The 25280-nt window shown below is 52.8% G+C and overlaps 10 protein-coding genes across 10 annotated transcripts; 3 read left to right on the top strand and 7 right to left on the bottom strand.

The window, feature by feature from the left end:
- Positions 1–23: 23 nt before the first annotated feature.
- On the top strand, positions 24–684 carry CORC01_11110 (uncharacterized protein; the record flags this gene model as incomplete). The annotated part of the gene is made up of 2 exons (XM_022622736.1): positions 24–310; positions 375–684. The coding sequence occupies 2 exons, from the start codon at positions 24–26 to the stop codon at positions 682–684; spliced, it is 597 nt and encodes a 198-aa protein (XP_022470776.1).
- A 238-nt stretch (positions 685–922) lies between these two features.
- On the bottom strand, positions 923–1788 carry CORC01_11109 (peroxisomal membrane protein 24; the record flags this gene model as incomplete). Its single annotated transcript, XM_022622735.1, has 4 exons — positions 923–1430; positions 1492–1518; positions 1584–1699; positions 1759–1788. 4 exons carry the CDS (start codon positions 1786–1788, stop codon positions 923–925), a joined length of 681 nt encoding a protein of 226 aa, XP_022470775.1.
- Positions 1789–2876: 1088 nt separating this feature from the next.
- On the bottom strand, positions 2877–4324 carry CORC01_11108 (uncharacterized protein; the record flags this gene model as incomplete). Its single annotated transcript, XM_022622734.1, has 4 exons — positions 2877–2920; positions 2991–3465; positions 3523–3952; positions 4020–4324. 4 exons carry the CDS (start codon positions 4322–4324, stop codon positions 2877–2879), a joined length of 1254 nt encoding a protein of 417 aa, XP_022470774.1.
- Positions 4325–5453: 1129 nt separating this feature from the next.
- On the top strand, positions 5454–8520 carry CORC01_11107 (uncharacterized protein; the record flags this gene model as incomplete). The annotated part of the gene is made up of 8 exons (XM_022622733.1): positions 5454–5783; positions 5840–6024; positions 6095–6844; positions 7071–7139; positions 7196–7226; positions 7276–8176; positions 8253–8354; positions 8414–8520. The coding sequence occupies 8 exons, from the start codon at positions 5454–5456 to the stop codon at positions 8518–8520; spliced, it is 2475 nt and encodes an 824-aa protein (XP_022470773.1).
- Positions 8521–10307: 1787 nt separating this feature from the next.
- On the top strand, positions 10308–11407 carry CORC01_11106 (brix domain-containing protein; the record flags this gene model as incomplete). Its single annotated transcript, XM_022622732.1, has 3 exons — positions 10308–10321; positions 10383–10439; positions 10519–11407. 3 exons carry the CDS (start codon positions 10308–10310, stop codon positions 11405–11407), a joined length of 960 nt encoding a protein of 319 aa, XP_022470772.1.
- Positions 11408–11694: 287 nt separating this feature from the next.
- CORC01_11105 (zinc-binding dehydrogenase) lies at positions 11695–12893 on the bottom strand (the record flags this gene model as incomplete). The annotated part of the gene is made up of 2 exons (XM_022622731.1): positions 11695–11898; positions 11979–12893. The coding sequence occupies 2 exons, from the start codon at positions 12891–12893 to the stop codon at positions 11695–11697; spliced, it is 1119 nt and encodes a 372-aa protein (XP_022470771.1).
- A 1861-nt stretch (positions 12894–14754) lies between these two features.
- On the bottom strand, positions 14755–15039 carry CORC01_11104 (uncharacterized protein; the record flags this gene model as incomplete). Its single annotated transcript, XM_022622730.1, has 1 exon — positions 14755–15039. One exon carries the CDS (start codon positions 15037–15039, stop codon positions 14755–14757), a length of 285 nt encoding a protein of 94 aa, XP_022470770.1.
- A 3436-nt stretch (positions 15040–18475) lies between these two features.
- CORC01_11103 (uncharacterized protein) lies at positions 18476–19561 on the bottom strand (the record flags this gene model as incomplete). Its single annotated transcript, XM_022622729.1, has 1 exon — positions 18476–19561. The coding sequence occupies one exon, from the start codon at positions 19559–19561 to the stop codon at positions 18476–18478; it is 1086 nt and encodes a 361-aa protein (XP_022470769.1).
- A 1552-nt stretch (positions 19562–21113) lies between these two features.
- Positions 21114–22009, bottom strand: CORC01_11102 (glutaredoxin; the record flags this gene model as incomplete). Its single annotated transcript, XM_022622728.1, has 2 exons — positions 21114–21433; positions 21484–22009. 2 exons carry the CDS (start codon positions 22007–22009, stop codon positions 21114–21116), a joined length of 846 nt encoding a protein of 281 aa, XP_022470768.1.
- A 1785-nt stretch (positions 22010–23794) lies between these two features.
- CORC01_11101 (uncharacterized protein) lies at positions 23795–24310 on the bottom strand (the record flags this gene model as incomplete). The annotated part of the gene is made up of 1 exon (XM_022622727.1): positions 23795–24310. The coding sequence occupies one exon, from the start codon at positions 24308–24310 to the stop codon at positions 23795–23797; it is 516 nt and encodes a 171-aa protein (XP_022470767.1).
- Positions 24311–25280: the final 970 nt, after the last annotated feature.

Raw genomic sequence — 25280 nt, 5'->3', positions numbered from 1 at the left:
CTTTGACAAGATCCTCTGGTTCAATGACATCATCTTCGACACCCCCGACGTCGCCCACTTCCTGCACACCCGCGGATGCGACTTCGACGCCGCATGCGCAATGGATTTTAATCCTGTACCCGTACTACTATGACACTTCTGCCCTCCGTGACGACGTCGGCATGAAGACGGCGTCGTGGTATTGGCCGTGGTTCCACAGCCCCCGCGCCCGGGCGTCTGCGGCCGCGCTGGAGCCCGTCGAGGTGAAGTCTTGTTGGAAAGGGCTCGTCGCCTTTGACGCCGCGCCGTATTACGGTGATACCGCGACGCGGTTGCGCTTCCGCGTCGTTGCACGTCAAAGGATCCGAGTGTTGTCTCATTCACGCGGATAACAGGCTCGGCCGCGAAAAGGGGGTCTGGCTGAACCCAAACGTCCGCGTCGGGTATAACGTGCCCGTGTACGAGCAAATGAAGGCAGAGAGGTTTCCCACGGCCTGGGCTGCACTGGTGGGTTCGTGGGCGAACCGTTATCTGAGGGTACGGAACAGCGTGCAGCTGGCGTTTGAGAAGCGGATGATGGACGAGATGCTGAAGAGGTGGTCCGACGAGACGCCGTCCGGAGAGTTGCGGCGTCGCGAGCCGGGCGAGATGTGTCTCAACAACGAGATGCAAATTTTGTGGAAGAACAAATGGAAGCACATATGAACATGTCAGGGTTGAATCGGAGATAGTTGATTCACAGTCACAGTGAGTGTGTGAGTAGAAGACTGGTCTATGATGCCATGTCACTATGCCGTCACGATCCTACTAGAAATCTCCGAAATGTGTCTCGCAATCCATCCGACTTGTTTAATAAAAATCCCAAACCCGAATATCCCACCACCAACGCCAATCATCTGATAGTATACGCCGTCCAAGCCGCAAAACCCCATGAAAGCGCCGTCTATTTATTGTGCCAGATGAAGTTCCGCAGTGAGTCCCACTCGCTACTCTGCTGATAAATATACGTCATGCTACTGCGCAAGCTGGGCTGCAGCTCCTGCGGCTGCCAGCGGAACAGGTACATGACCAAGGCCCAACTCGTGCTGGCAAAGACGGGCCACGCGTAATAGCTAATTTTTGTGGACACGTCCTCGCGGCTGACGACGGGTAGCCCTTTACCGGGGGCGACGGCGAGGCGGGCGAGCGCCAGGACGACGCGCGCAAAGACGTAGATGACAATCTGCTGGTTCACGCTCGAGATCTTGCCGCTGCGGGGGGAGCGGCCGCCAAAGACGATGTAGCCGCCCAGCAGGCCGGCGAAGAAGGAGTCGTAGGGGCCTTCCTTGCCCGGGCTGGGGCCGTAGTTTTTGAGGAGGTACATTGTGAGCTTGTAGATTGTCGCGAACTTTGCGAGGTTGCGGGCGTGGGTTCGAGTCGCTCGGAAGACGAGGCCTGCTTTTTGGCGTAGTCTTGCGAGGAGAATTATGTTAGTGAAGGGGATGAGCTCGGGAGGTGGGAGGGTGGACGTACGTTCCCGAACGGAAGAGGAATATCATGCTGATGGGAACCGAAAGGTTAGCGTATGGTTTGACGAAGGGTATGGAAGTCGAGGCGCAACGTACACAAGGGCATGAGGAAAGCGGACTTTTGCACCGTAGACGGCACCATTGCGGGCGCCCTTGACGACGGCGAGGATGTCGTGGTACTTGGGGTCGAGGATGATGCGCTCGATTGCGGCCTGTAGATGCGCATTAGTCCACGCCTCTATGATGAAATTCGGATCGCCAAAAGCTCTACCTTGAGGCCATCGAAGGCTGCGAGCGACATGTTGGCGAAGTCGTTGATGTGTGCGTTTGTGTGGCAGTGGCTAGCCTCGGCAATTCGTTCGCTCCCAAGTGACGACGGATGCGACAATGGAGTCGCTCTCGATTGACAAACTTTTGCTCAGTGCATGGAGGTCGCGATCGTTCGGAAGTGGCAGTAAATGAGCGACAAGGGCGATGCGTCGACGGGGAATTTGGAGTTTCGGACCGGAGGTAAGGGGAACGGAGGTGTGTGAAGTTGAGACGGACAGGTAGTGGTGGTGGTTGATGGCGGTGGATGGATGACCTTGCGGCAGGGAGTGGATAGTACGCCCGGTACCTCGGCCCCAGGACCTGTCCACGGATGGATTCTGGACGGGTTCGGCTCTGAGCGAGTCACACTGGAGACAGCCTATTGCCAGCCCCCGGTTCCCCCACATGCCCCTATGACGCAGGGCCGGCGCGCCGCTAAGCCTTCCAGGGATTCGCCCGTCTGGGGAAAAGGCCTGGGTTGGGGGGTTTTTGGCATGTGAAGACCGATGCAAATTGTAACAGGACAACCTTTGAATTGTGTTGGTCACCACCAGTCAACTCATATCTATTATAGACGATGAGACACTTGAACGAGTTTTTTGAGTTTTTTTTTAGTTTTTTTTAATAAAAATATACATGGATTCATTCAAAGAATGATATCGCTTTGGAATGGACTATGGTTCGTTCGTCTACAATGGCAGAGTTGAACAACCGCAAGAGTCAGTCAGTGTCTCAGGGCCTCCCACGTGCGACCAAATTCCATGTGAATCTGACTTGGCGCTGATACCCTGTAGCGGCACAAACATTCCTGCAAACCCATCTGTCTTTTTTCTTCACATGTGCTTGTGAGTTGCAACACCACTAGTAGTCCTCTCATCTCATCTCAATGTCAACTTTCTCAAAGCTCCACCGCCAAACCTTCAAATTTTACCGTCATGTAGCTGTAAAAACTGAAATTCCCAATACAGCGATGCTATGGAATCTTAGTTTGATAAGACTCAATCGTAGACATACAGAGTACGCGTATACCATTCAGTCAATATTCATGTTGTTGACGACATGGACGTCTTCAATACACGCTCAGTTCTTGGGCTCACAGACTGCTATAAACGGCGACGTTACCCCTAAAGAAGTCAGCATTACTCCCAAGCGCACAAAACACAGAGACAGACAGAGAAACAGAACGATACTCACCACCAAAGAACAACCTCCCCGTCTTGGCATCGTGCACAACTGTAGTAGACCCCGGCAGCACCTCTCCAAGACCATCCTCAATAATCTTCTCCCACACGTAATCACCCTCGGCCTCCTTGCGGATACGCACCGCCGCGCTCTTGGGCCTCACGTTCAGCGGGTCCTTGCCCGCTAGGAGGATCTCGATGCCCCGCGGGAACACCGCGGCGAAGATGTCACCCTTGCTATCCACGGACAAGTTGTCGATGGCGTAGGGCACTGGAATATCGGCCACCTTTTTCAACCCGTCGTCTTTCGGAAGGACTTCGAAGACTTGCACGCCGCCTGCCAAGGAGCTCGGGACGTAGATGAAGGCGTCGCGGCCGCGGACCAGGCCGTTGGGCATTCTGTGACGCTCCGAGATGCGCTTGCATCCCGATGAGGCGGAGCAGAAGGAAACATCGCCGTCACCCATCAAGGGACCGATAAAGAATTGCTATGGTGGCATCAACAAACATGAATTGTTTTCGATGGTAGCAGTTTTGGTGCTCACCAGTCCGACTTTGTGAGGGCCATTAGCATTTGTAAAGTAAAATGCTTCGCTAGACAAGGCGGCGATGTTATTCGGGGTCGAAATGTTAGCGCTGGCAAAGGTACGGACGTGCTTCATTCCCATAGCCCGAGGACCGGTCTCAAAGATCTCAATTGTCGAGTTGGCGCCCACACTCTTCTGATCGAGGAGATCGCCGGTGACGGGATCAACGGATGGGCGGTTGTTAACCAAGAAAAGCTCGACCCTGTCGCCTTGCGGTGCGTCAATGCCCGTCAGCCCGACGAGCTGAAGCAGCCCGTCGCCGGCGGTGCCCGTAAAACCCGGCGTCTCGAGAACGCGGTACTCGAACGCGTCGCCCTTGGGGCTGTCAATGTCCAATGCGACGATGGCGTCCTGCTTGGAGCGGCCCGAAGCGTTCATGTGTTGAGCGCTAGAGACCGACAGGGGTTAGTCTCCGGATCACCCCGAGCCCGAGAACGAGAGCGGGGCGAAAGGACGGGGCGGGAGCGGGAGCCGGGGCGGTAGGGGAGGCCCGAAGCACGTACTTGGGCATCCATTGCTGGCGGGCGAGGGGGTCGGAGCATGCGAGGAAGAGCTGGCGCGTGGCCTCGGACAGCCACATGTCCTCGCATGCCTGCAGTCTAGGTTCCTCGATGCGGCGACATGAGTAGGGGAAATCGGATAGAGGCTGGAACGTCTTGCCGATGCCTAAGCCCAGCCAGATCGGGTCCTTGAGGATGAGCTGCAAGGCCACGCCGAGTATCACGGCGAAAATGATGCTAGTTTGTAGAATGAAGCCCATGGTTGACAGGTTGGGTATGAGGTCAGAACAATGTTTGTCGGATTCGAAAATCTACAGCAACAAGGTTTGCTCCAGCTTTATAGTTGCGGGAAATAAAGCAAGTAGGGATCTTTCCTAAAGCGAATTCAACGCATGGCATCAGATCCTTCGGCCGCTACCGCGAAGGGTTATCCACTGCTAGGAAGTAAGCTCACTAGCGCTTGTCAGAACTAGCTTGGGATACTGCGCTCCGTTGATTTGCTTGAGAAGGCCAGTGGAATTTCTGAAAAGGATACCAATACACAAACTAATTGTTTCTGGGAGCCTTTTGTGAAAGGTTGCTTTCTGTAAGGTGCAACATCCATCCGACCATCATCGTTCACGCTGGATTACAGTGGGGTCAACCGACCGCTACTCCGTGTCCGTCGGGTCAGTGCACCGCCGAAGCCCACTACCTAAGGTAGTACCTACCTCAAGTCTCTGAGGTACCAAGACTCCGGTCTTACTTTTCAGCCGGCCGATGCCACATCGGAGGGTTCAATTGGACCGTTCCTGCTTCCGCATCGTCTGATCTCTCACCTGCCTTATCTCGATGCTTAATTACGTCAGTAACGAGACGAACTGCCTATGGAAGGAGACACAGGTTGCTGCACTGCTTCTCAGGCAGCTGGTTGCCTACTCCTACCATTGTTGTCAAACCTCGTTATTTTCTCCTTTGCCAAATTGCAAGTCACAATTTGCGTTTACAGACCGTCATTCTCTCCTTCTTCTTCTCTACCTATGTCTCTCCCTCTCGGATCTCCTTCCCCTCTTGTCAATAAACATCCCGTCATTGGCCGTTCACTCTGCCTTGTCTGCAGTCTCCTCCCAAAGTATGCCGCAGCCTACTTCATCATAGGCTGAACATCCAATGGGGTGGTCAGCATCGCGTCACACGACACCATTTATTGCTTGAATGGCTCAAGTGAGGCTGAAGTATTGACCCTTCCGCGCCCAGCCTGGCCCAGGTGCTGATCAATGAATCTCCTCCCCAGTTCAGGTTTGCAAGTCATGCTTATTATGCGCGTTCTCCCGTTGTCTCGTCTTAATGTATGTCTCTCTTCAATTTGACTACGGACAGCCAGCGAGCTGATGCGACCGGCTTTGAGCAATGAACCGATTTCTCGTGTTTCTGCTACTCTATGCGACGACAGCTCGATCGGCAGACAACCTTCACAATGTCACGAAGAAGTCGGATGTCTTCTGGCAGCTCGCCGAATTAGATGCTCGTGCCCCCCAAAAATTAGGCAACGTCTACTTGGGTAGTCAAAACTACACATGGTGCTGTCTTAAAGCCATCGAAATTGGGTTGCGCCTTCTTGATAACGGCACCTTGATCATTGCCAACAACTCGATCACCAACATTAGCGCATTTACAACCGGTGACCTTCGAGACGCCGCCCTCCGAAGTCAGTTTCCCTGCGATGCCAAGTACAATGATGTAGGTTTTGAAAAAGTCTTCTTTCGCAGGAGTGTAAAGGCTCACTGGAAATCCAGGCGCATCTTGGTGGCGCGCCTGAGGTGCAAGTCCAATATAGGTGGTTCATCGACAACTGTCCGGGCTGGTCTCTCAGCGACAAATCTAATTTGAATGCTTGGCTTCATTCTCTCTCAGGTTTCTTACTACCAGCTGTTGTGTTCTGCATGTCAGTGCCCAGACGGCGGAAACTCCATGTTTATCGGTACGCTGGCCTGGAGACATCTCTGTTTGTCTCATATCAGCTCTCCTAACCAGCTCTAACGTCACCTCAGCTCCTTGTTCGTAGCAGACCTTGCGGGGATCAAAAGCATCATTCCAGCAATCCTCGGCGCTATCGGTGCAGGTTTGATTGTTACAGTCGACACAATTATTTGGCTGTCCATCTGCTTCGCCTTCGCCGGTCCCATGATTCTCAGTGGGCTCTACGAGGCATTGCTAGATAACCGAGTTCTCGAGTTCCTCAGAGACAAGATTCAGAACAAACGCTTGACGCTCGATATGCGCTGCCGGTGTCTCATGCTGATACTGATCGGGAACCTTGATCTCGCTCTAGACCGCGAGACTCTCAGATGGGGGAGACAAGCATCAATTTCCACCGCATCAGCAGCACCTGTCGAAAAGGGGCAAACGCCACAAGAAGGTCAAAACGCACAAGTGGAAGGAGTTTCACCACCCATGCCTCACAAATGGCGTTCGGCCGACGATAGGAATGTGCCACTTGGATCCCTGGCTCCTCAGGAAGAAGCTTTTGGCAGCCGTGTCACCCGTTCCTCCCATGACAGAACTCCGTTACCAATCGTCGCAAACTCAACGTCTGCGGATATGGAGCTGGTAGATCAGAACAGTAGACGGCACCCTTCCGTTCAACAGCCAAACGCGAATAACGCTTCCTCGACGCAAGCGTTTCCACGCCACTCCACCGGTCACTTGACGGCATCTCCTTGGCGTCACATGGAGACTATGCTCTACGACCTACGGCTTTACGATGACGACAACATTTCTAGGAGTCAGTCTCCGCGTCAGTGGGCCAGACATAGTTGTCGAGATCGCGACTGTGGCCTGCGTAAACACAGCCAAGAGCCATTGCCCCGGTCACGGGAGACCGAACGTTGTACTATAAGGACAAAGACCCGACTACGCACCATGTTACACTGCCAGTATTCGTTCGGGTCCATTGTTGGAGCACCGGTAATGTTGGTTTCACATTTGATTAACAGCGAGGTTGCCTATTGTTGCTGATCTATTCAGATTCTTCCTCGGGGGCTTCATCTTCTCATTCCTGACGAGCCTTGACGAACTTGGAGATGAAAATATCGCGTAAGCCACAGTTCTATCTTCGCACAAAACGTGAAGAAACTAAAGAAATACTGCAGGGAATCCATTGCATTTGGGTCATGGTACATGGTCAATGCAACCACCTCCTGGTCAATGTTTGTTGACTAACTTGATCTAGATCATTCCTCACATCGCCATCATCTCCGGTCTGCTACTTGCTGGAAATAACCCCAATATTCTTGAGGGAGTTCTGGCAACAGAGCGCGACCCGAAAGACCCGGAAGACCCGACTTATGTCTTCGGCTTCTTGCGCTTTGATCTTGTCTATCCAAGTTGCTACAAGGTGGCCTGGCAATGGCTGCGCGGCCATACCAAGAAACAGTGGATTGAGCAGCTTCTTACCGTCTATAGCAGAAGAACAGATGTCGAATATCTGGGCCATGAGGATAACGACGGCGATATGAAAGATCTACGGTCCAGGACCACTTTGTCGCTCCTCGACTGGTCCGTCCTGCTCTTTCTCACGTTACTGCTCGTCGGTGTCCCCTATTTGTTCGCATTCATGCTGGCATTCTTCACACCTCAGATTGGGCTGTCCTGTCGCTCCCTGACGTTTCTGGTCTACTTTGGTCTCCAGCTGGCACAAATTGGTCTCTGGCTTTGGGCTTATATCGGTCCTCCAGGCCACGTCACCAACCCCAACCGGCGCATCAGAGCACTAGATATGTTTAGAAAGGGAGGATGGCTCGAAAGACAGAACTTTTATGACCCTTCTAGGGCTCCATGGCATGAAAACACACACTCGAACAGTACCAAGGTTACTGACTTCCTGGTCCATATCAGCAGACCAAGATCATGGACTTTACACACATTTTGGTTCTCGCTGTACTACTCACTGCAAATGATTTTCGGATTGGGTGCAGTTTTCGTCAGCCTGGGGGACACTTTGATGCAAATCATCGGCGTGTACCGCACGAACATGTGCTTCATCAACGCACATGATTGGTTAGAGCCGGACGACAGACGACCCCCGGTTGTGTTGTCAGTAAACAGTCGGGAGATGATTAACTCTGCAACAAGTAAGTCACCTACTCTGTTTTAATATTACTTGAACGCCTCGTCAGTTATCGGGAGATCATGGTTGACCAGTAGTAGAGTACTGGAAGCCAGTCGCCATCGCCGCGATAGCGTTTATGGCGGTTGTGAGCTTCGTAGGCTGGTGGTACCAGCGACGTATGCGCGATGTGTTCGGGCAATGTGAGCATATCAAGATGTGACGTCTGTTTGGACATGGGTTTTTGTTGACACAGAGACAGTGGTTAAGAGGATTGACGAGGCTGAGTTCGAACGCGAGTGGCCAGTCCGTCCCAGACCCGCTCAAGCAACCATGACAAATGGTGCCGTCGACGGACAGCAAAGCTAATCATGTCGACAAAACCATTTATCAAAGTGGCTGTGTCCAGCGAGCGGCAGCATAGCTTACGTTCCAAGAGTTCTCGTGCCATATGGCCAGCATTGTAAGCTGCTGTCGTTCTCAAGTACTTCACCCAAAATCTCTGAGAGCGTAGGTATAACATTGGGGCTCTAATTCGATCACTTGTCATATGGAGTGCCAGGTCGATGTTAGATTCAGCCGCCTGTATTGCAAGGTCGTGTTTGATGAGGGGGATTCCGACACAGAGGACAAGTCCGTCGCTCATTACGAGCCACATAGAGTCGTTGCAAGTCTTCTGTTCGCAAAACCAACGTTATGTTTCTCAACTACCAAGCGCTGATTACTATGAAAACTGTTGGCGGTACCATGAGACATTTTTCACGATGGACCTGACCAGAAACAAGCTGTCTAATGGTTCCATTGCCCATCACAATCAACCGCGCAGATATGTTGCATTACGTTGATAGGTACCTTATCCACTACCAGCAACAGCCGTCCTTTGGTGACAAACGCACGCGTATGCTAGAGACCCAACTGTCAATTCATGTGAGGTGAATTCAGGTATAAGGCGAGTACGGGAGCAACCGCCACTAGATAGAAGCCATTCAGAGGACCAAAAAATTGAAGTTGTGAACATTGGCGCCAGTTTTCGACTGTTGGTACCTGGGCATTGGTTCATGTGGGCCAAGAAGTCATTTCAAAGTTGTCAGCCTGCGGCTCCTGGGGTCCCTGGTTTCACTTGTACACAAGATAGGGGGTCCTTGGAGCCGCATGAGGAATCGATATTCTGACAGGATGAACCGGATGGCTTATTGGAAGAGCTCTACGAATACACCCCTTTCTGCAGGGGAAGCCAAGATTCCATGTGGGCGAAGGATTGAAGGACAGGAACTCAGCCGGCACATTTCCTGGCGCTGTACTCGAGGGAGGGTGTCGGTGCTGTAAGTCAGTTGTACGAGTTAGTGAACTAGATGTGGGAAGGGGGGGGCTTCGGCAGTTGGATTTGTCAAGCTTTGTTGTTCTACTGTTTGGAGCTGTGTAGGAATGGTTTATCGTAGGAATAATATGATGACGCTTGTGATGAAAACGTGCGAGATGTTGGTATGTAATTGGGCACATTCTGTATAAAATGTCAAACCACCGCAAGAAGGTGACGTTTTGAAACGATCTGCGCCGACTAATTCCCGGTTAAAAATATACCAAGGTTGTTTATTCACATCGATAAATAGAAGTGAAGGAGTTAAAAAGGTTGCGAGAGGAGATAGAATTAGCCGAGCTAGGCAGTTATAATTGACTTAAGTTGGTATGGCGATTTGCATGCCAAAAAAATCATCGCTCGTTGTTCCACGAGGTGCGCGCATAATCAAGAGTAGTCGCGTAAGCCTGCCGCTATGATCCTTGGGAAGTCTTGCTAGTTGCAGAACTTCTGATCGCTGACGGCAGAGTTTGAACGTGATGAACTTGTGTTGGAAGCAAGAGATGTCACGCGGTCCAAGTGAAGTTTTGATAGTTGCAAGCTTGCATGGGGCATTGAAAACGCAGGATTGTGGTTGAGGTTGGGAAAGAGGAACGAATGAGCTTCCATGGGTTGACAGATGGGACCAGCTGGGGAATGGAAAGAAGCTGCGGGGTGATAAGATTGGATACCTATTCTGGTGCCGATAACGATAAGCAATTTTTTTGACGGCTGCTTCAACTTTACCGCAGACTGAGATCAGTTCGCATCCCAGCCACTTGCACCAAACCCGACGGACGACAGATCGACCACCGACACAATGCTTCGTCAAATGTGAGTCGCGACAATCGCGCAACACAGGAATTCCGGCAAGGCGCTAATAATTTTCAAACAGAAAACCCCGTAATGCTCGCTCTAAGCGTGCCCTCGAGAAGCGCGAACCCAAGGCCCAGTATGTTCCGCCATCTCGACGAATGACTTTTTTCTTCGCAACAATCGCAAGCTAATTTTGCAACTTCCCCCCGAAACAGAGAAAATCCCAAGACGGCGCTGTTCCTCCGCGGAAGCTCATGCTCGCAAGTGACACAAGATGCCATCAACGAGCTCTACCAGATGCGCCAGCCGCTCGCTAAACGCTTCGTGAAGAAGAACGACATCCACCCCTTTGACAACGCCGACTCGCTCGAGTTCTTCTCAGAAAAGAACGACGCCTCCATCCTCGTCTTCGGCCACACCTCCAAGAAGCGGCCCCATGCCCTCACCCTCGTCCGCACCTTTAGCTACAAGGTCTTTGACATGCTCGAGCTTTACCTTGACCCGGATACCTTCCGCACCCTCGCCCAGTTCAAGGGAAAGAAGGTGCCCATCGGCCTCAAGCCTATGCTGACCTTTGCGGGAACCGCCTGGGACAGCCCCATTGCCAACGAGTACACCCACGCAAAGAGCTTCTTCGCCGACTTCTTCCGCGGCGAACCCACGGATAAGATCGACGTCGAGGGCCTGCAGTGGATCGTCTCCATCACCGCCGACGAGCCCTCGGACGACGCCGCTAAGCCTGCGATCCGCCTCCGCGCCTACACCATCAGCACCAAGCGTAGCGGCTCCAAGGTGCCCCGCGTCGAGGTGAACGAGATTGGGCCCCGGATGGACTTCCGCGTCGGCCGCATACGCGAGCCCGAGGAGGGCATGCTCAAGGAGGCCATGAAGAAGCCACGCGGCACCGAGGAGCGCACCAAGAAGAACATCACGACAGACGCCATGGGTGACAAGATGGGTCGCGTGCACGTTGGTCGCCAGGATTTGGGCGAGCTGCAGACGCGTAAGATGAAGGGTCTGAAGCGCAGCAGGGATGTGGCGAGCGGAGACGAGGGGGAGAAGGGCGATGCGGAGGAGAAGCCCAAGAAGGGTCGCAAGGAGTAAAAAAAGAACGAGGTGGTCAATATGCGCTTGATTCGGGTTACATGAATGAGAGACTGTGTGTATTGGAGGAACTTGATATACATATCCGAGTGGGAGGAGTCGACGCAGCGGAGGATCGACCACTCATCGGCGTTTTGTTTTTGGTCAGGAGGCACCCCACGGTTGGAGTTTTGAGCTTCTTTCAGCAGATGGTCGGCAGATTACAAAAGCAGGAACAAAGTCAAAAAGCATTTAAGGACCTCTATTTTTGTCTATGGATATCAGCGTTTTTTCCCAGGCGTGGGACCTCACAGGTCCAGCTCCAGATCCGAAACTCTCCAGACCAGACGCTCGCCGCTGGGGTCTCTTTTCCTCAGCAGCTCAATGGCCTTTTGCGCTCGCTCCAACATGGTGGCGCCCTCGACAATTTTTTGCTTATTGGGCTTAATGACACCTTGCTCCAAGAGCGTCGGCACAATTTCTCTCTGCATCTTCTCCTTGAAGAACTCATTCTGTTTGCCCAGGTGTCAGCTTTCTCGCATCCAATCAATAGCTTTCTTGCTCGATTGTGAAAAGGGAAATTAAAACTCACCGCCAGGTAAAAATGCGTCCTCACACCCCGGAGCTCGACGCCTTCAGCCCACTCCCCGACCAATACATTCTTCACCTCCATCTCATACTCGGGCTCGACCTCGTCCGTCGCATCTCGTACAATGACGGGCAGCATGACGGCTACCTTGGTCCCCTTACCCGCAATCTTGGTCAACGGCCTCAACGTGCCCTCGACGGACCCGATACAATCCAACACAAACGGCACGCCCCCCTCCCCAACAACACCCAGAATCTTATCCACAACGTCCTCATCCCGATAACTAAACGTCTTTTTCGCCCCAATCTCCCTCAAGTGCGCGTGGTGCTTCTCGCTCGCCACGGCTAGGATGTTACGATACCCCCAATACCGCAGCACCTGCACCGCATACGCCCCGACGCTGCTCGCGGCGCCCCAGACGAGCACCGCGCCATTTCTCGCCGCGGGAACCCACCCCTCGGGCCGCGGCCACGGCAGCTCGAGCCCCAGATCTGCCGTCACGGCGTGGAAGACGGTAATGAGGTTCGTCGGCACCGTTGCGGCCTCCTGCGGCGTCACGTTGGCAGGGAGCTTGGACACGAGGTACGCCGGCACCGTGGCAAAGTCCTGGTGCGCGCGCTCGCTAAAGTGGTGGAAGGCGAAGGTGAAGATCTTGTCCCCCGGTTGCAGCCTGTCGGCGTCGGCGCCGGGGCCTACGGCTACCACGGTCCCTGCGGCGCCGCCGCCCATGACTTCTGGGTGGTTGCAGAGGAGACCGCCGTCGGCGCGGTGGAGGTCGAGCGGGCTCGAGGCCGTCCACTCGTTTAGGATGAGGACCTCTCCCGGGCCGGGGAGTTTGGTCTCGCGCTCGAGGAGGACGAGGGGGGCGCGCTTGGCGGGCGTCGCGACGGCCTTGTGGGTCTTTGGGATGGTCACCATTGTTTTGTTACTCCAGGTTGTTTACGAGAGAGAAAGAGAGATCTGTGTGATGAGAGAAGATGGAATGCTTTTGCGTATGAATGAGAATGACGTCGCCTCACAGATGAGAGTCTAGCCGCAGACAACACCGGCGCCCCCGAAAGAAGAGAAAACCTGGTCTATTTTGTACTTTGCATGTTTGCCTCGATTTCTCCCCCACTCCCACAGCTCTCAACGAAAACTATGATCATCGAACCAACAAAGCTCAGCTGCACCAAAGCAAATCACCACGGACGCGGATGCTGAATAAGCTTGCCGCAAGTAGTTCGGCCCCGTTTGCTGTTGATGTCGTGATTTCTAAGCCAGATGACTGGTGAGGGTTCACATGTGGGGTGATGACCAGCGAATGGCCGTTACTATTCCTGTCCCTTTCTTCGTCTGATCCAGGATCTGCTGACCGCCCCGAATGAGAGCCTCCTAAAAGGGAGACAACTGTTCCAGAATCTTTGGGTTATAATTGCGATGTGGTAATTGGAAATTAACAATTCAATACATGTTACGTCATAATAGCAACTATCAGCTTAATTAGTTGCTCGATTCAGACTACCTTGCCTCACCGCTTACAGTGTCGAAGGGGGCATTGAGTCCTCCACGAACCCGACGTAGAAAACGCCTTGCAAAAAAGCAACCGTTCAGCTAAGCTATGTCAAGTTCAACCAAAGTGCGAATATGCCTGGCTAAAAGCGTTGTGGCATGTAGCAGCAAATACTGTGCCGAACTCCCGACTGGCTTCCGGCACATCCCATGACCCCTGGTCCATGATCGATTTTCATAGTGTGCCCGTCACCTTCAGCATGAAAATGAGCAAAGCCTTTTCCTCTTGATTCAAGTTTGTGGAAAACTGCTGCTTGTACGAGACGGCTGGGGGTGGGGGGTTCCGCCGTTCGCCGTTGGCCGGGGCCGGTCGCTACGTCCGCCAGTCCCACTAAATCCGATCATCCGTCCATCGTCGGCCACAATGGGACCGGCCATTTCCCGGCTTATACCCGGTCCTCGTGTGCCGTGTTCTTTCGCCTGATCAGTATATTCTTTAAGCATGTGTGCAGATCAATGAGACGCTCTGTCACGCCTGATTGGACTATTTGGAGGTTGAGGCAATTGCTAGATTTTTAACTCAGCAGACCACCTCGCTGCCGTCAACTCCTTCTCTTTTTCATCAACATAAAGTGGAGAATGGCTTTCAAATTAGATGAGAGAGGAACTCGCGGTATTGTTCTGTCAAGGCTCGTATTCCATGCGGGACTGGCTGCAACTCTTCATCTACCATCAAAACCCCCTCGATTTCGAAAAAGGGTGGGGTGGTGCTGACCCAATCCTTGGAGTGTGGCAGCCCGTGAGAAGGTGTCTTGCTCCCCTATTTCCGGCGTCCCTAACCTAACCTAACCAGGCGAGACAGCCATTGGCGCCCCCGTTTTGAGCGGAACAAAGGCAACTGCCATCAGCTGGGGTCGCAAACCCACCTTTTCTCACGGCACCTCCCATATCCCAAGGTCCGTCTCTGCCGACACCAAATCACTCAGCGACAGCTTGCAGAAGAGGAAAACCACAGAGACGTGACCCAATGTTTTGTCGTTCCTCCCCATTGCACGCTGTAGAAGCATGGAAACTGAAAAAAATTACAAAATTCGTCGGACCAAGGAAAGTCCATCAGGGTTCCCCGTGGGGATTCCCCTTGAAGATCTAACTCCATCAAACGCCCGCGCCATTTGGTATATCCGCTCATAGCATCCATAAATCGCTTATCCGTTACAGCAAAGCTGTTTTCTTTGTGTTGTCTTCATCCCGGACATGGCAGATTGTTATCCCGAAAAATGGGCCGATCTTACATGCGCGAGGGCTGGTTGAGGACGTTGAAGCCCATGGGGCCGACGGGCACCGTCCTCCGGGTCTCGATGCCGTGCTCGAGGTCGTAGCGGTAGGTGGGCGGGTTTCCGACTTCGCGAAGGGCTCTCTTGACTCTTGATCTCAAGGAACGGCGCTCCTTGACGGGGGCTGTCACGACGGAGACTGACACTGGCGCGGATTCTTTTTCAAAGGATTCCTTCTCGAAAGAGTAGACGGTAGAGGTCTCGGAGAAGGTGGAGGGAGCGTATGAAGTCTTGCCCATGTTTGCGGTTTGGTTGGTTTGGATGGCAATGGTGTGGTTAAACGTGATTTTGGCGGTGGTGTTGTTATCGGAAGTAGGCTGACTGGGGAGGGTGTTGGTTGTGAATGTGGTGATGAGTAGGTAGGCTTTTGTAGTTTGTGTGGTGATCGATTGATGGCGATTGGTAGAAAGGCTGATTGATTGCTGACGCAGGCCAAGATAAAAAGATGGTAGGCTAGCTGGACGTCCATCCTCTTTATATGTTCCAAACGAGCGATGCACCGCCCCCAATGCCATGGCAGGCAATGTCACCGTATCCTGTAGGTATCCCTCCTAGGACTCCTTCTCCCCAAGCAAAAGCCGACGGCGTGATTTGGGGCCAAAAAAAAACGGGCGTAGAACAAGCATGTTCCTCCTTTCGGCATCCGTCCCATCCTATCCCATCCCATGATTCCCATCCCATCCAGTCCACGTATCGCATGCGCACGCGCAACTTGCACACGCATCACTCCAAATTCCGTCACTGGCAATAGGGAGAACCCCTCCCCTCCCGGTCCTTTCTTCCTCACACAACCTGTTCATACCTTCGCCATCCAACCAGGCCCCCGGAACGGATCTAGGGGGGATCCACACCATTGCGCAGCTTCCACGCCCAGGATGCCGGTGCCAGGAGCCAAACCAACAATTGGCTTGCGTGGGCGTGTGACGGGAAGCTTATCGAGCTTAACCTCTTTCGCCCCCTCGTTCAGGACTTTCCCCTCCCTTACGCCATATCCTACTGGGAATTTCAGCAAAACTAAGCCTTGAGAGGTAAGTAAGACTACCAGCAAGATATGGATAGGTATCCTATATCCGTATCCGTACTGGCAAGAAATTACGCCGGTTCGTGTCAGATTGTCAATGCGCCAAACCGCCCCCCTTCTCTAGCCTCGAAGCTTAGTCCTCCTAGCCGTCTCCTTGCGTTTTGCTTGCCTGGCATTTCGGCAGAGTCCTTCAAAGATTTCCCAATGTCCTTCGGCCATGAGTCACTTGGCAAGGCTCGAACATGCCTGCGTCCGCCTGCCCCGGCTTGCTTCGCCATCCTCCATCGCATGGGTCACAAGGCGTGCCTCGCTGCAGCAGCCTTTCATGCGACAGGGCGGCAAGTCGAATCAGTGAGGGGGGGATCTCATCCATGATTCATCCCATCTTCGCCAGAGGGAAAAAAAAGCTGACAGGCTCAAAGTTTCTTTTCTTCTCCTATTATTGCGAAACAAGCCACACTGGCATCTTGGCGAAGCCCGTCAACTCAGCCCCAAGCCCTCGGGGATGCACCATATTCACCACTATTGATTCTGGGCTGGCTTCATTCGCACTTCCTTGTGATATTCGCGCCCACCTTTCGCATCCACAGCTGCTTTAGAATTGCTGCGGGCACGGAATAGACTCAACGGCTCGTACTGAAATTGTGACTGCACAACGCAACTCTCTTACGACGTAAAAGCCATACATCCCGAACTAGAGATTTTTCCCCAGTTCCGCGGTAGCGGGTTCCACGGACCACGTACTCCGTACGTACAACAGACCGGGGAAGAGGGAGGGGAGGGAAGTTGTTGCTCTTCCGCCAACAGTCGACGCGCCCGCCCGGTACCCGGCACCGCTACCGCCAAAATAAGGCTCAGGTTCGAGGCCACCCTTGCCTGCCCAAACCAACAGGTACACCAAACACAACAGACACCACGGCAACTCTAGCGTAGGAATTTTCTCCTAGGACTCATAACTTTGTAAGACGGGAAGATGGAGCACCGTAGACTATGGATACCTTACGTAGTACAGCCAACGACAAGTCCCGCTGCAGGTGAGGTTTTGACCCGTGACGTTTACCGGCCGGCACCCCGGGACCAATCAGCCCTAATGCAGCAACGACGCAGCGTACGAGTACTTCAGGGGCCGGATGACTCCTTACCCACCCCAAGCGAGTTCGCCGGTTCTCCATAATTTCACAGTCTACGGATACAACGTCCGCTTCACATAGTCCTACATCCACGCACTCCACCGACATGGCCGTGGGAAAATCCTGCATTATTACCTGGTACACATGGTCCAAGGCACAGGCTCCAACGTCAGGGTCTCGTCATCGCATGGTAAAGAGCAAAATTCAATGAAAAATTTGCTTCAGCCGGATGAACGACATTTCCCAAGTCTGACAAACCCTCCCCTGTCCGCGCGACCCATCAAAACCCCTCCAGAGAAGAACGACAACCCTTCCAAGATTGTCATCGACCCGACGTCGTCGTCACACACGCGGCTCCGTGAGTCGTCGACACGCCAACACCCCCAGAAAAGCTTGTCTCCCGTGCCAATGTACGCCATTCCCGTGCCATCTCCCTCCCTCGGCGATCCCCCTACCGGCTTGGCTCCCGGGCGAGGCTGCCTAACCTGCCCGGCATGGGGTCGAGTTTTACTGAAACCCGTGCCTCCTCCGTAGGCGGCTACTGTACCATCGAGCACACTCCCATCATGCTCAACGTCGGGATGTAGCGGGGTGGCGCGGCCTTAGGCTTCCGAGACTTCTGCCCAATGAGCCCGTTCCTAAAGCTCAGGACTCACAGACAATTTCCATGCAAATGGCCTCTAGGAACTCGTCACAGTACGACCCAGAACGAATGCTTGACATTCCGAGTATCTCATTATCGAAGAAGTCCAAATTGGAAATCAAGTGAGTCACACTTACGAAAATAAGTACATTTAAATGCTTGACATTGTGGTGTGCGGATAGACACCTACATGGGAGCAGGACTGTTGCAGGCTACGGTAAGCGGCGCAGGTCCAACAGTTCCTTTCCATTTAGATGCGTGACTAGGACCTCCCTCCTAGGACTCGGCAATGGCAGCCACAATGATGCCAAACGTCTCTGATGACATTGTCCCGCCCCGGCAGGCTTCACTTGTTCTTGTTACTGTCCAACCAAGCACCGAAATCCTCCCTCTCTCTCTCTCTCGTCAATTTAGGGAACGCAAGCTCCAGTTTTCACCGGTCAGTGTGTACACTCTGGAGGCGTAGGAAGAAAAGTGGATATTAGAGAAGCTAGTCTAGGTTCCGTGATATGCTCCTTCGTCGCCTTCTCAGGTGGCTTACCTGAAGTAGATTGCGGATTGCCGCTGTATACCGGAATTCTTGAGAAATCGGGGGCTTCATCATGCCAGGATATCGAGAAAAAAGACAGGAGGAGTGGCCCTGAGATTCCCCTCCTCGCGGGCCGTGATTTACGCCGATATGACAGAGCATTACCATCGGCTCTCGCTACTCCTGCTGCAGACTCTACTTTCCATCACCCCATTACTTACAATCAACAAGTCAGGCATAGTAAAACACTGAGAACGAGGAGATGTAGACACAGATGGACCAGGGCCCGATGAGCTTCGAATTGAACTTCTGTAGGGTCATCATGCATTCATATCCTACGTCTAGTCTAACCTTATGAAATTTGCTCCTCGCCTCCTCCCTGTGCTGCAGAAATATCCTGCTCGACCTGCCCAGTAGGCTTCTCCTGTTCAGCCTCAAGCTCGACCTCGATCTCGCCCTTCTTCTCGTCTGCCGGACGCCAGACATCCCCTCTCATCAGGGTACACGCAGCGTCCAACATATGTCGGTGCTCGCACCCAATCTTCTCGTTAAAGGTTGACGCGACGCTCATCGTCAGCCCCGGAAGCACACTAGGGTCTCCCGCCTCCCAGCGGCGCATCTCGTCGTAGGTATCGTCCAGGAGCAGCCTTGCGTGGTGCTTCCCGTCGTCGTCGCCCCGCACCTTGGAGTAGAGGAAGAAGACACCGTGCCGGATAGTGTTCTCCGCCATACAGACGCCCATCTCGATGATTTCTGGCCTCCCCATCCCGCCGGTCGTTGGTGCCCTGTACCTCCGATACCCTTGACTAGCGAGATGCGCGAGGACTACTATGCCTGCGAGCTCTTCGACAGGTAGACTGCGGACGTGATTGATCTGGCGGAAGCGCACATCCTGGCGGTTGGACTCGTGGACCTCTTGAAGGGCCAGATGCCAGCCATCAGGGGGCGGAGCATCGTGGAGTATAATCTCTTGATGAATCAGAGACCTGATACAGGGGTCGCGGCAGGGGATAATGTCGTCCCTGTACCATATTGAATGTGTCTCCAAGTCTGCGATTGCGGAACATTGCCAAAGGGCTCTCTTCAGGTTCGACCGGATAGTGTTCGCCTTTGACATGTCCTGGAGTCCGTACTCTTCCCAGAAGGCTAAGTATGCGCCGTGAATAATCTCCTCAATGTGTTGATGCCGAGTCTCAAGTTCCTTGATGATTTCGAAAGTGTCCTTCGGTAGCACCTCTCGCTCGCGGGTATCGGAGGCGAGGATGTGGTTGCATGGTGCGTAGGGATAACGGGCGGCGTTGACCTTGGTTACAGTGTGTTGGTAGCTGTCCAGTAGAGCGCGGTTGCTCTTGCAGGTGGCTCGGAGAGCTTGGATCTGGGCAAAGTCTGCATGCTCTGCTACCAGGAGAAGAAGGTGTCCGGGTAAGAGTGAGGACATTATTCCAAAATGAAGATAGCGTTGAGGTGTTATAGGTGAATGTTCGAGTAGAGGTTGTCCACAGGGGGTTGGCTTAACAAGGAGGTTGTTTATCAACCTCGGTCGGCCCGCTATTACCCTTCGCGTTGTATGGTTGATTATGAGGGCAGGTAACAGGAAGTAAACCAGTGTCGATCTTGAATCTTCTGTCGCCTTCGTCGCTCCTGCTGCGCTAGGCTGTGCTGCCAACCTGGACTGTTCTGGGGCTTGGATTTGCACCAGAGAGAATCTGTTAAAGGTAGATTGGAAGAGTAAATATAAGAAGATGAGGTAGAAGTGATTTAGATCGCAATATCCTGTGAGATTCAACTGGATGATGTGGTGGTGATGTGTATAGGAGGCTGGCCAGTGGTGTATAAATAGGCAGGGCAGCTGAGGTTGAGTTCTGAATACTGGATCGCTCGTTTACCTCTTTACGATCAGGTGAGATGGTTGGCAAGAGCTGTGATTCACTATTCACAACCAGTAACCCACAAGATTTCAGACTGAAGTTCGAATATTCAGGATGAAATTGGAAGAAACACTGAGCAACTGAGTGACAGTGGTGCAAGTGCAGTGCGAACCCGGCTGTCTTTCAATGATGTTGCGGCAGGCCATCCAGGTCCTCACTTGACGAGCTGTCGCGCTCCGCCCCAGATTTTGTCCAGATAAAAAATTTGGTGTCAGAGATCATCAACAAGGGCAAGGTAGTACTGCGGTATTTGATCCCTGGGCCCATTATAGAAGCTGGTGCTGTATGTACCTGGTTGGTCTGGCCAATATATGAGAGGCGCATCGTGACAGTTGCGCGAGGAGGGGAGGGGCACAGGGAAGGTGATCTCTGGCCCCGGCTCAAGATCCAATTTTTACCATCAATCATGGCATTCAAAAAGAACAACAGATTCGTATCCGAGGAAGATCACAAGAATGGAATTCTTTCAAGAATATAAGATCGCAGTCATCTTTGTCTATTCAACGGCCTTTGTTGATGCAAAATGGGGTTGACATTGTCTTGAATATTTTGGCGGGGTGATGTGCCCGAGGGCAATCTTCGCAATCTCGACATAAGCGTTTGACTTAAAAGACCCATGAAGCAAAAAGAGGACAGCCTGTTGTCGAATGGACCAAGATTCAGAAGCACAAGAGGAAGAGGGTACAAGCTGACAGCGAGCCAGTTGCGTGTATATACAGCCACACGTTCCAGGTAATGCCAGTTGGCCAGCGTCGCCACAACATCTTCGACCGCACTACTCGTACACGACCCTCATCCTTACAGGGCTTGCGCAGTCGTCGTGCGGCGCGCTTCGTCCAACATCCAGATCCGGGCGAGAGCCCGTATCGCTGCTTTGAGCCCTCGCCGCCGCAGAGAGCGCACGAGTTCAATCGATCCCCAACGCCAATTATGCAATGTCCACTACTGGGGTGTCCACCACCAGTGTCCGTCGTTCCCTAATACCAGCTCAGCCTCCGCGGCGATGATGCCGTATGGGAAAGCCGAGCAATGTAGAAATAAAATGCCAATGACTCAAACGAGCTAGGTGTTCTTCTGACTGTTGGCAGACCGTTCCTTCATCTCCACCTTCTTTTGCCCAAGGTCGATGATTCTGGATACCAACTTTTTCTGGCCATCAAGCTCGATAATGTCGTCACCTCCACCTATGCTCACACTATTTACCAAGATGTTAGGAACAGTCTTCCGGCCAGTCTTCTCGCCGAGGAACGCCTGCAGCTGAGGGCCGAGAGGGTGTTTATCCAGTTCGACGACATATGGTGTGGGCTCGATCGAGTACTTTTCGAGCAACAAGGCCTTGGCCTTCTTCGAGTAAGGACAGTAAGACTTGGAAAAAATGATGACTTGGCCGGGTTAGTATGCATTCTTCTCTGGAATCTTAACGTCAACGTACCTGGCGACTTCTTCAAGATGGAGTTCAGCTCAACCTCGACCGCATGCTCCTCGTCGCTCTCATCCTTCTTCTCCTCCTCCTTGACGCTGTCCAAAACTTCCTTGCCGCTGCCTGTCTTTTCCTTCTTCTTTTGTCCAGCGGCGGAGTTGCCCTTGCCGACGATGTCGCCAGGCGCATCAGGCTTCAGTGGCGATTTCTTGTTGGCAAGTTCCTTGGCTTTGTCTTCGGCAGCCTTCAGCCGTCCTTGCATATCCTTGGCGAGCTTCTCGTCGTCGGCGTCAACATCGCCATCGGCATCTTTATCAGCAGGCACGTGGCCAGCTTGTTTGGGTTTGTTCAATTCTAGCACCGCCTGATTGGGTGGCTGTTTGTGTTTCAACCCATTGACCGTCTTGTGGTAGAAGTCTTGAATGGTCCGCTCGTCTTTGACTTCGTTTGCTCGTAAGGAGGATGTGTAAAACAGGACGAAAACGACACCAATCAGCACACCCACGAGAAGGGTGCGCAACTGCCGTTGCGAAGGCATATCGAAGATTTTGTGTCGCGAAACGGCCAACAGTTGTACTGAAAGCAAGAGTATTGAGATGCGATGTGGGAACAGATTCGAAGGCTCGGGATTGTGGTGGCCCTGAGGAAACTTCGCAAACACGTCGATGCCTTCCCACAGAATGGTACAACAGGCGGTGCGTCCCTGGGGTCCTTGGGGTCCTTGGGGTCCCTGAGAGAGGTTTGTTGGTGAATACCACGGTGGCAAGGCGTTGGTGATAGTCGGGATCGAAATCGAGGAATGGCTGTCAATACAATGCTCCCTTTTGTGTAACAACGCAGAAGCCCAAGCGTTCTGGAGCTTCCCAGCGATCGGGTGCTTTGAACACGACGTTTCGAAGCCGGTAAATGGCAGGATAATAGACTAAGGCAAGCTCCTCAATAATGGCGCAGGAGCTGTAATGCTTCGTCGGTATCGCAGGCAAAAATGTTGTGGTCGTAGATTGTCGGGTTCCGAAAGGAGGTGTGTGGTCGCAGGCGGCGCGCGCTATCGTGAAGTCGCGAGTGTCAAAAGGGGATGGAGGTGTTGGTAGGTGAGCTAAGGTAGAAGTGGGATCGACAACTTGGCTCCCGTGACTGATCGCTGGTGGTAAAGGCAGGTGAGCTGGCAGGTTGGGTGGGCGAGACTGGGCAGGTAGAAAGTACAGGATGCATAGTGGTGTAGGGCGGGCAAAAGCCGAGTCGACAGTACCTCGGCCAGCATTTCTGGGCACTGAAAGGAAATGCTCTTCTTCTCTGGAGACTTCCTAGGGGAAGCTGCAACAATCCCAGACCGCGACGGAAAACACCCGGGCCACCAGCCCGACAAGATTAAAGTACCTCGACCCCGTATCTGCACCTCACAATCGGGGGTCAGCTTCGGTGGAGGTCCGGCTTTGTGCACCAATCAGTGGGTCCAGGAAAGACCTGGTGTGAGGGCTGCAGTCACTGTACCAAACTCAGTCGAACAGAGTCGAATCCAGCCAAAACACAGTGTTCTGAAGCATCTTACACTGCTCGGGTGATCGTCACCCGGATGGAGTCGCCGGCCCATTCTCCGTGCTCAAAGGAAACATGACGGGATGACTTGACTCGACTCGAAACAAGACACATCTTGTCTTTTCGCAGCCTGGGCCTTACGAATCAGCATGACAGGCTACCAGTCACCGTCTGCTCAGTTATTCTGCGGCCATCTCAAGGTGATAAGTCTGCTAAGTGCCAAGCTATCCGAGGTGACCAGCACTGTCCCATAACGAAAGGGAGGCATCGAACCGCCTACGTTTCTTTAGCAGCTTCAAACCGAGAACTGCTGGCGAGACAGATATTGTCTCCAAGAGACTTGAGCAGCCTGTTGTTGCTCGATGCAAATAAGGACGCAGAGAGGCTACTGACACAGCTTCTCCAACAGACAGCCAGCATTCCCGGTATAATGGAGAATTTTGTTTCCATACCTGACGCACTCGTCAACAATCGCATTCCAGGATCCAATTCTTTTCAACCAAGTTCAACAGACTTTTTGCATTCTTTCTGATAATAATCAAGCAAAGTACTGGAAAATGAATACAAGCGTCTAGTCGAACAAAAATTGATATATTCTGCATTCTAAAAAATATCGCCAGCCCTATCATCGTGCTGTCGCAACTCGTCCTGCCGATCCCGCGGCGGGTTTGGTTCATCATCTCATCATTCTGTACACAACCGGCTTAGTTAAAAGTCGCAACAACCATAATTTTCAAAGTCCGATATGCCCTCACTTCAGCTACGGGCGTTCTGAATTAAGCCTCTCTCAAATCTCACGTTGAAATCTGTTACGCTTGACGACAGCGTGAGCACGCAGCAATCTCAACGCAGAGTCAGCATGCCGGCTGTCAACAGCGTCCGCGACCGACCTCACGCGGCTCTCTCCCCGACCTATCGCCGCCAGCTTGGTTCGTTCAGGCCCTGGTTGCTCGCGGGCTGACTCTGTCCTCGCTTCCCGTAGTTGTGAGTCGTCGGAGTCTGAGTAAACATGGTCTAATTCATCATCATGCTTTAGAGGCGTCAACGTTGATTCAACGTACGGCGACGGTGCTGATGGTTTGTCCGTTGCCATGAGGTTTTGAAATAGTGGTGCAATATCTCTGAAAGACTTCATCGTCTCTGTCTCGGCTTTCTTGTTCAGTTTTGCGTGTTGATGGCTCAAGTGAGCGTGTGTAGCGGCGCGGTCTCTGTGGCGCTGCAGATGAGAGTGAAGCGATGATGGTGCAGCCTGTGCTTGTGGAGAGAGAAGCAATAGAATTCCAAAGAAGGCAATGGGCTGCATTATCGTTGGCGGTCAAGTGGCGTTTTACACTGGCTCAATCTCGGGGTGGCTGGCTCAGACTAGCTTTAAAAATTCCAGCTGTAGTTGGCAAATCGTCCCTTTGCAGTATATGGGCGTTTGAAATTCGAGGTGTCTCGAGAGGTCTAGAACGAGCTGGAGGGCGGACGGTTTATATTTTGGGCTCAACGGCTTTCCAAGAAACTTTCATCACCAGACATATGACGCAGAAAAAACACCACAAACGTCATCTAACGGCGTCTCAAGTTGGGACAATCACGCCGCCATCAAAAGACGAAACCCGCCTTCGATCGGAATGCGGCCCCCTCTGCCTCCCAGGTCAGAACGATTCAGACCCTGTGATGCTTCCAGTCCTGGCGAAGCCCCCTCCAGGGTCTGTCTGAGTCAACCACCCAACCCCTTCCTTCACAACACCACATCTGTCATTCGAGACCTCTTCAAAATGCCTGCACCCCCCGAAGCCAAGAAAACTATCCTGCACCGGTGCTTCATTGAGTCTCAGGGATTGCGATACCGACTCTTCCACGGGATACAGAGACTTCGACCGTCAGGCCGTGCCCAAATTGTATGGACGTGTCTGGTTCACGTGTATCTGCAGCAGATAATTCTCATGTCCATCAAACGATACATCATGTCGGGCTGCATCATGGCCAAATTTCAGGGCTTACTCTATTATGAAGAAATAAAAAATCGTCCTCATGTCGGCTTATTTCGCATCTCTAGAATTTGTCTGCCTAAAGACGCAGAAGAGGGGGAAAGTGTCACCTGCATTGATTAGATAAGAAACCTGCCTATTCAGGCCACCATCTAAACTCTGACTGGGCACGCTCGAATTCCCTCACCTCGTCTGTCAACAAAGCCTAGCCCTTGTTTTTGACTCCTCACGCCCTTCCGTTTCACTTCTCCCCTTCTTCTCTTCCTTTTGCCCAATGCTGCTTCCTTCTTCCCAGGA

Source organism: Colletotrichum orchidophilum, assembly GCF_001831195.1.
Source record: "Colletotrichum orchidophilum strain IMI 309357 chromosome Unknown Scaffold_116.1, whole genome shotgun sequence".
Lineage (NCBI taxonomy): Eukaryota > Fungi > Ascomycota > Sordariomycetes > Glomerellales > Glomerellaceae > Colletotrichum > Colletotrichum orchidophilum.
This window is presented reverse-complemented; position numbering and strand designations above follow the sequence as displayed.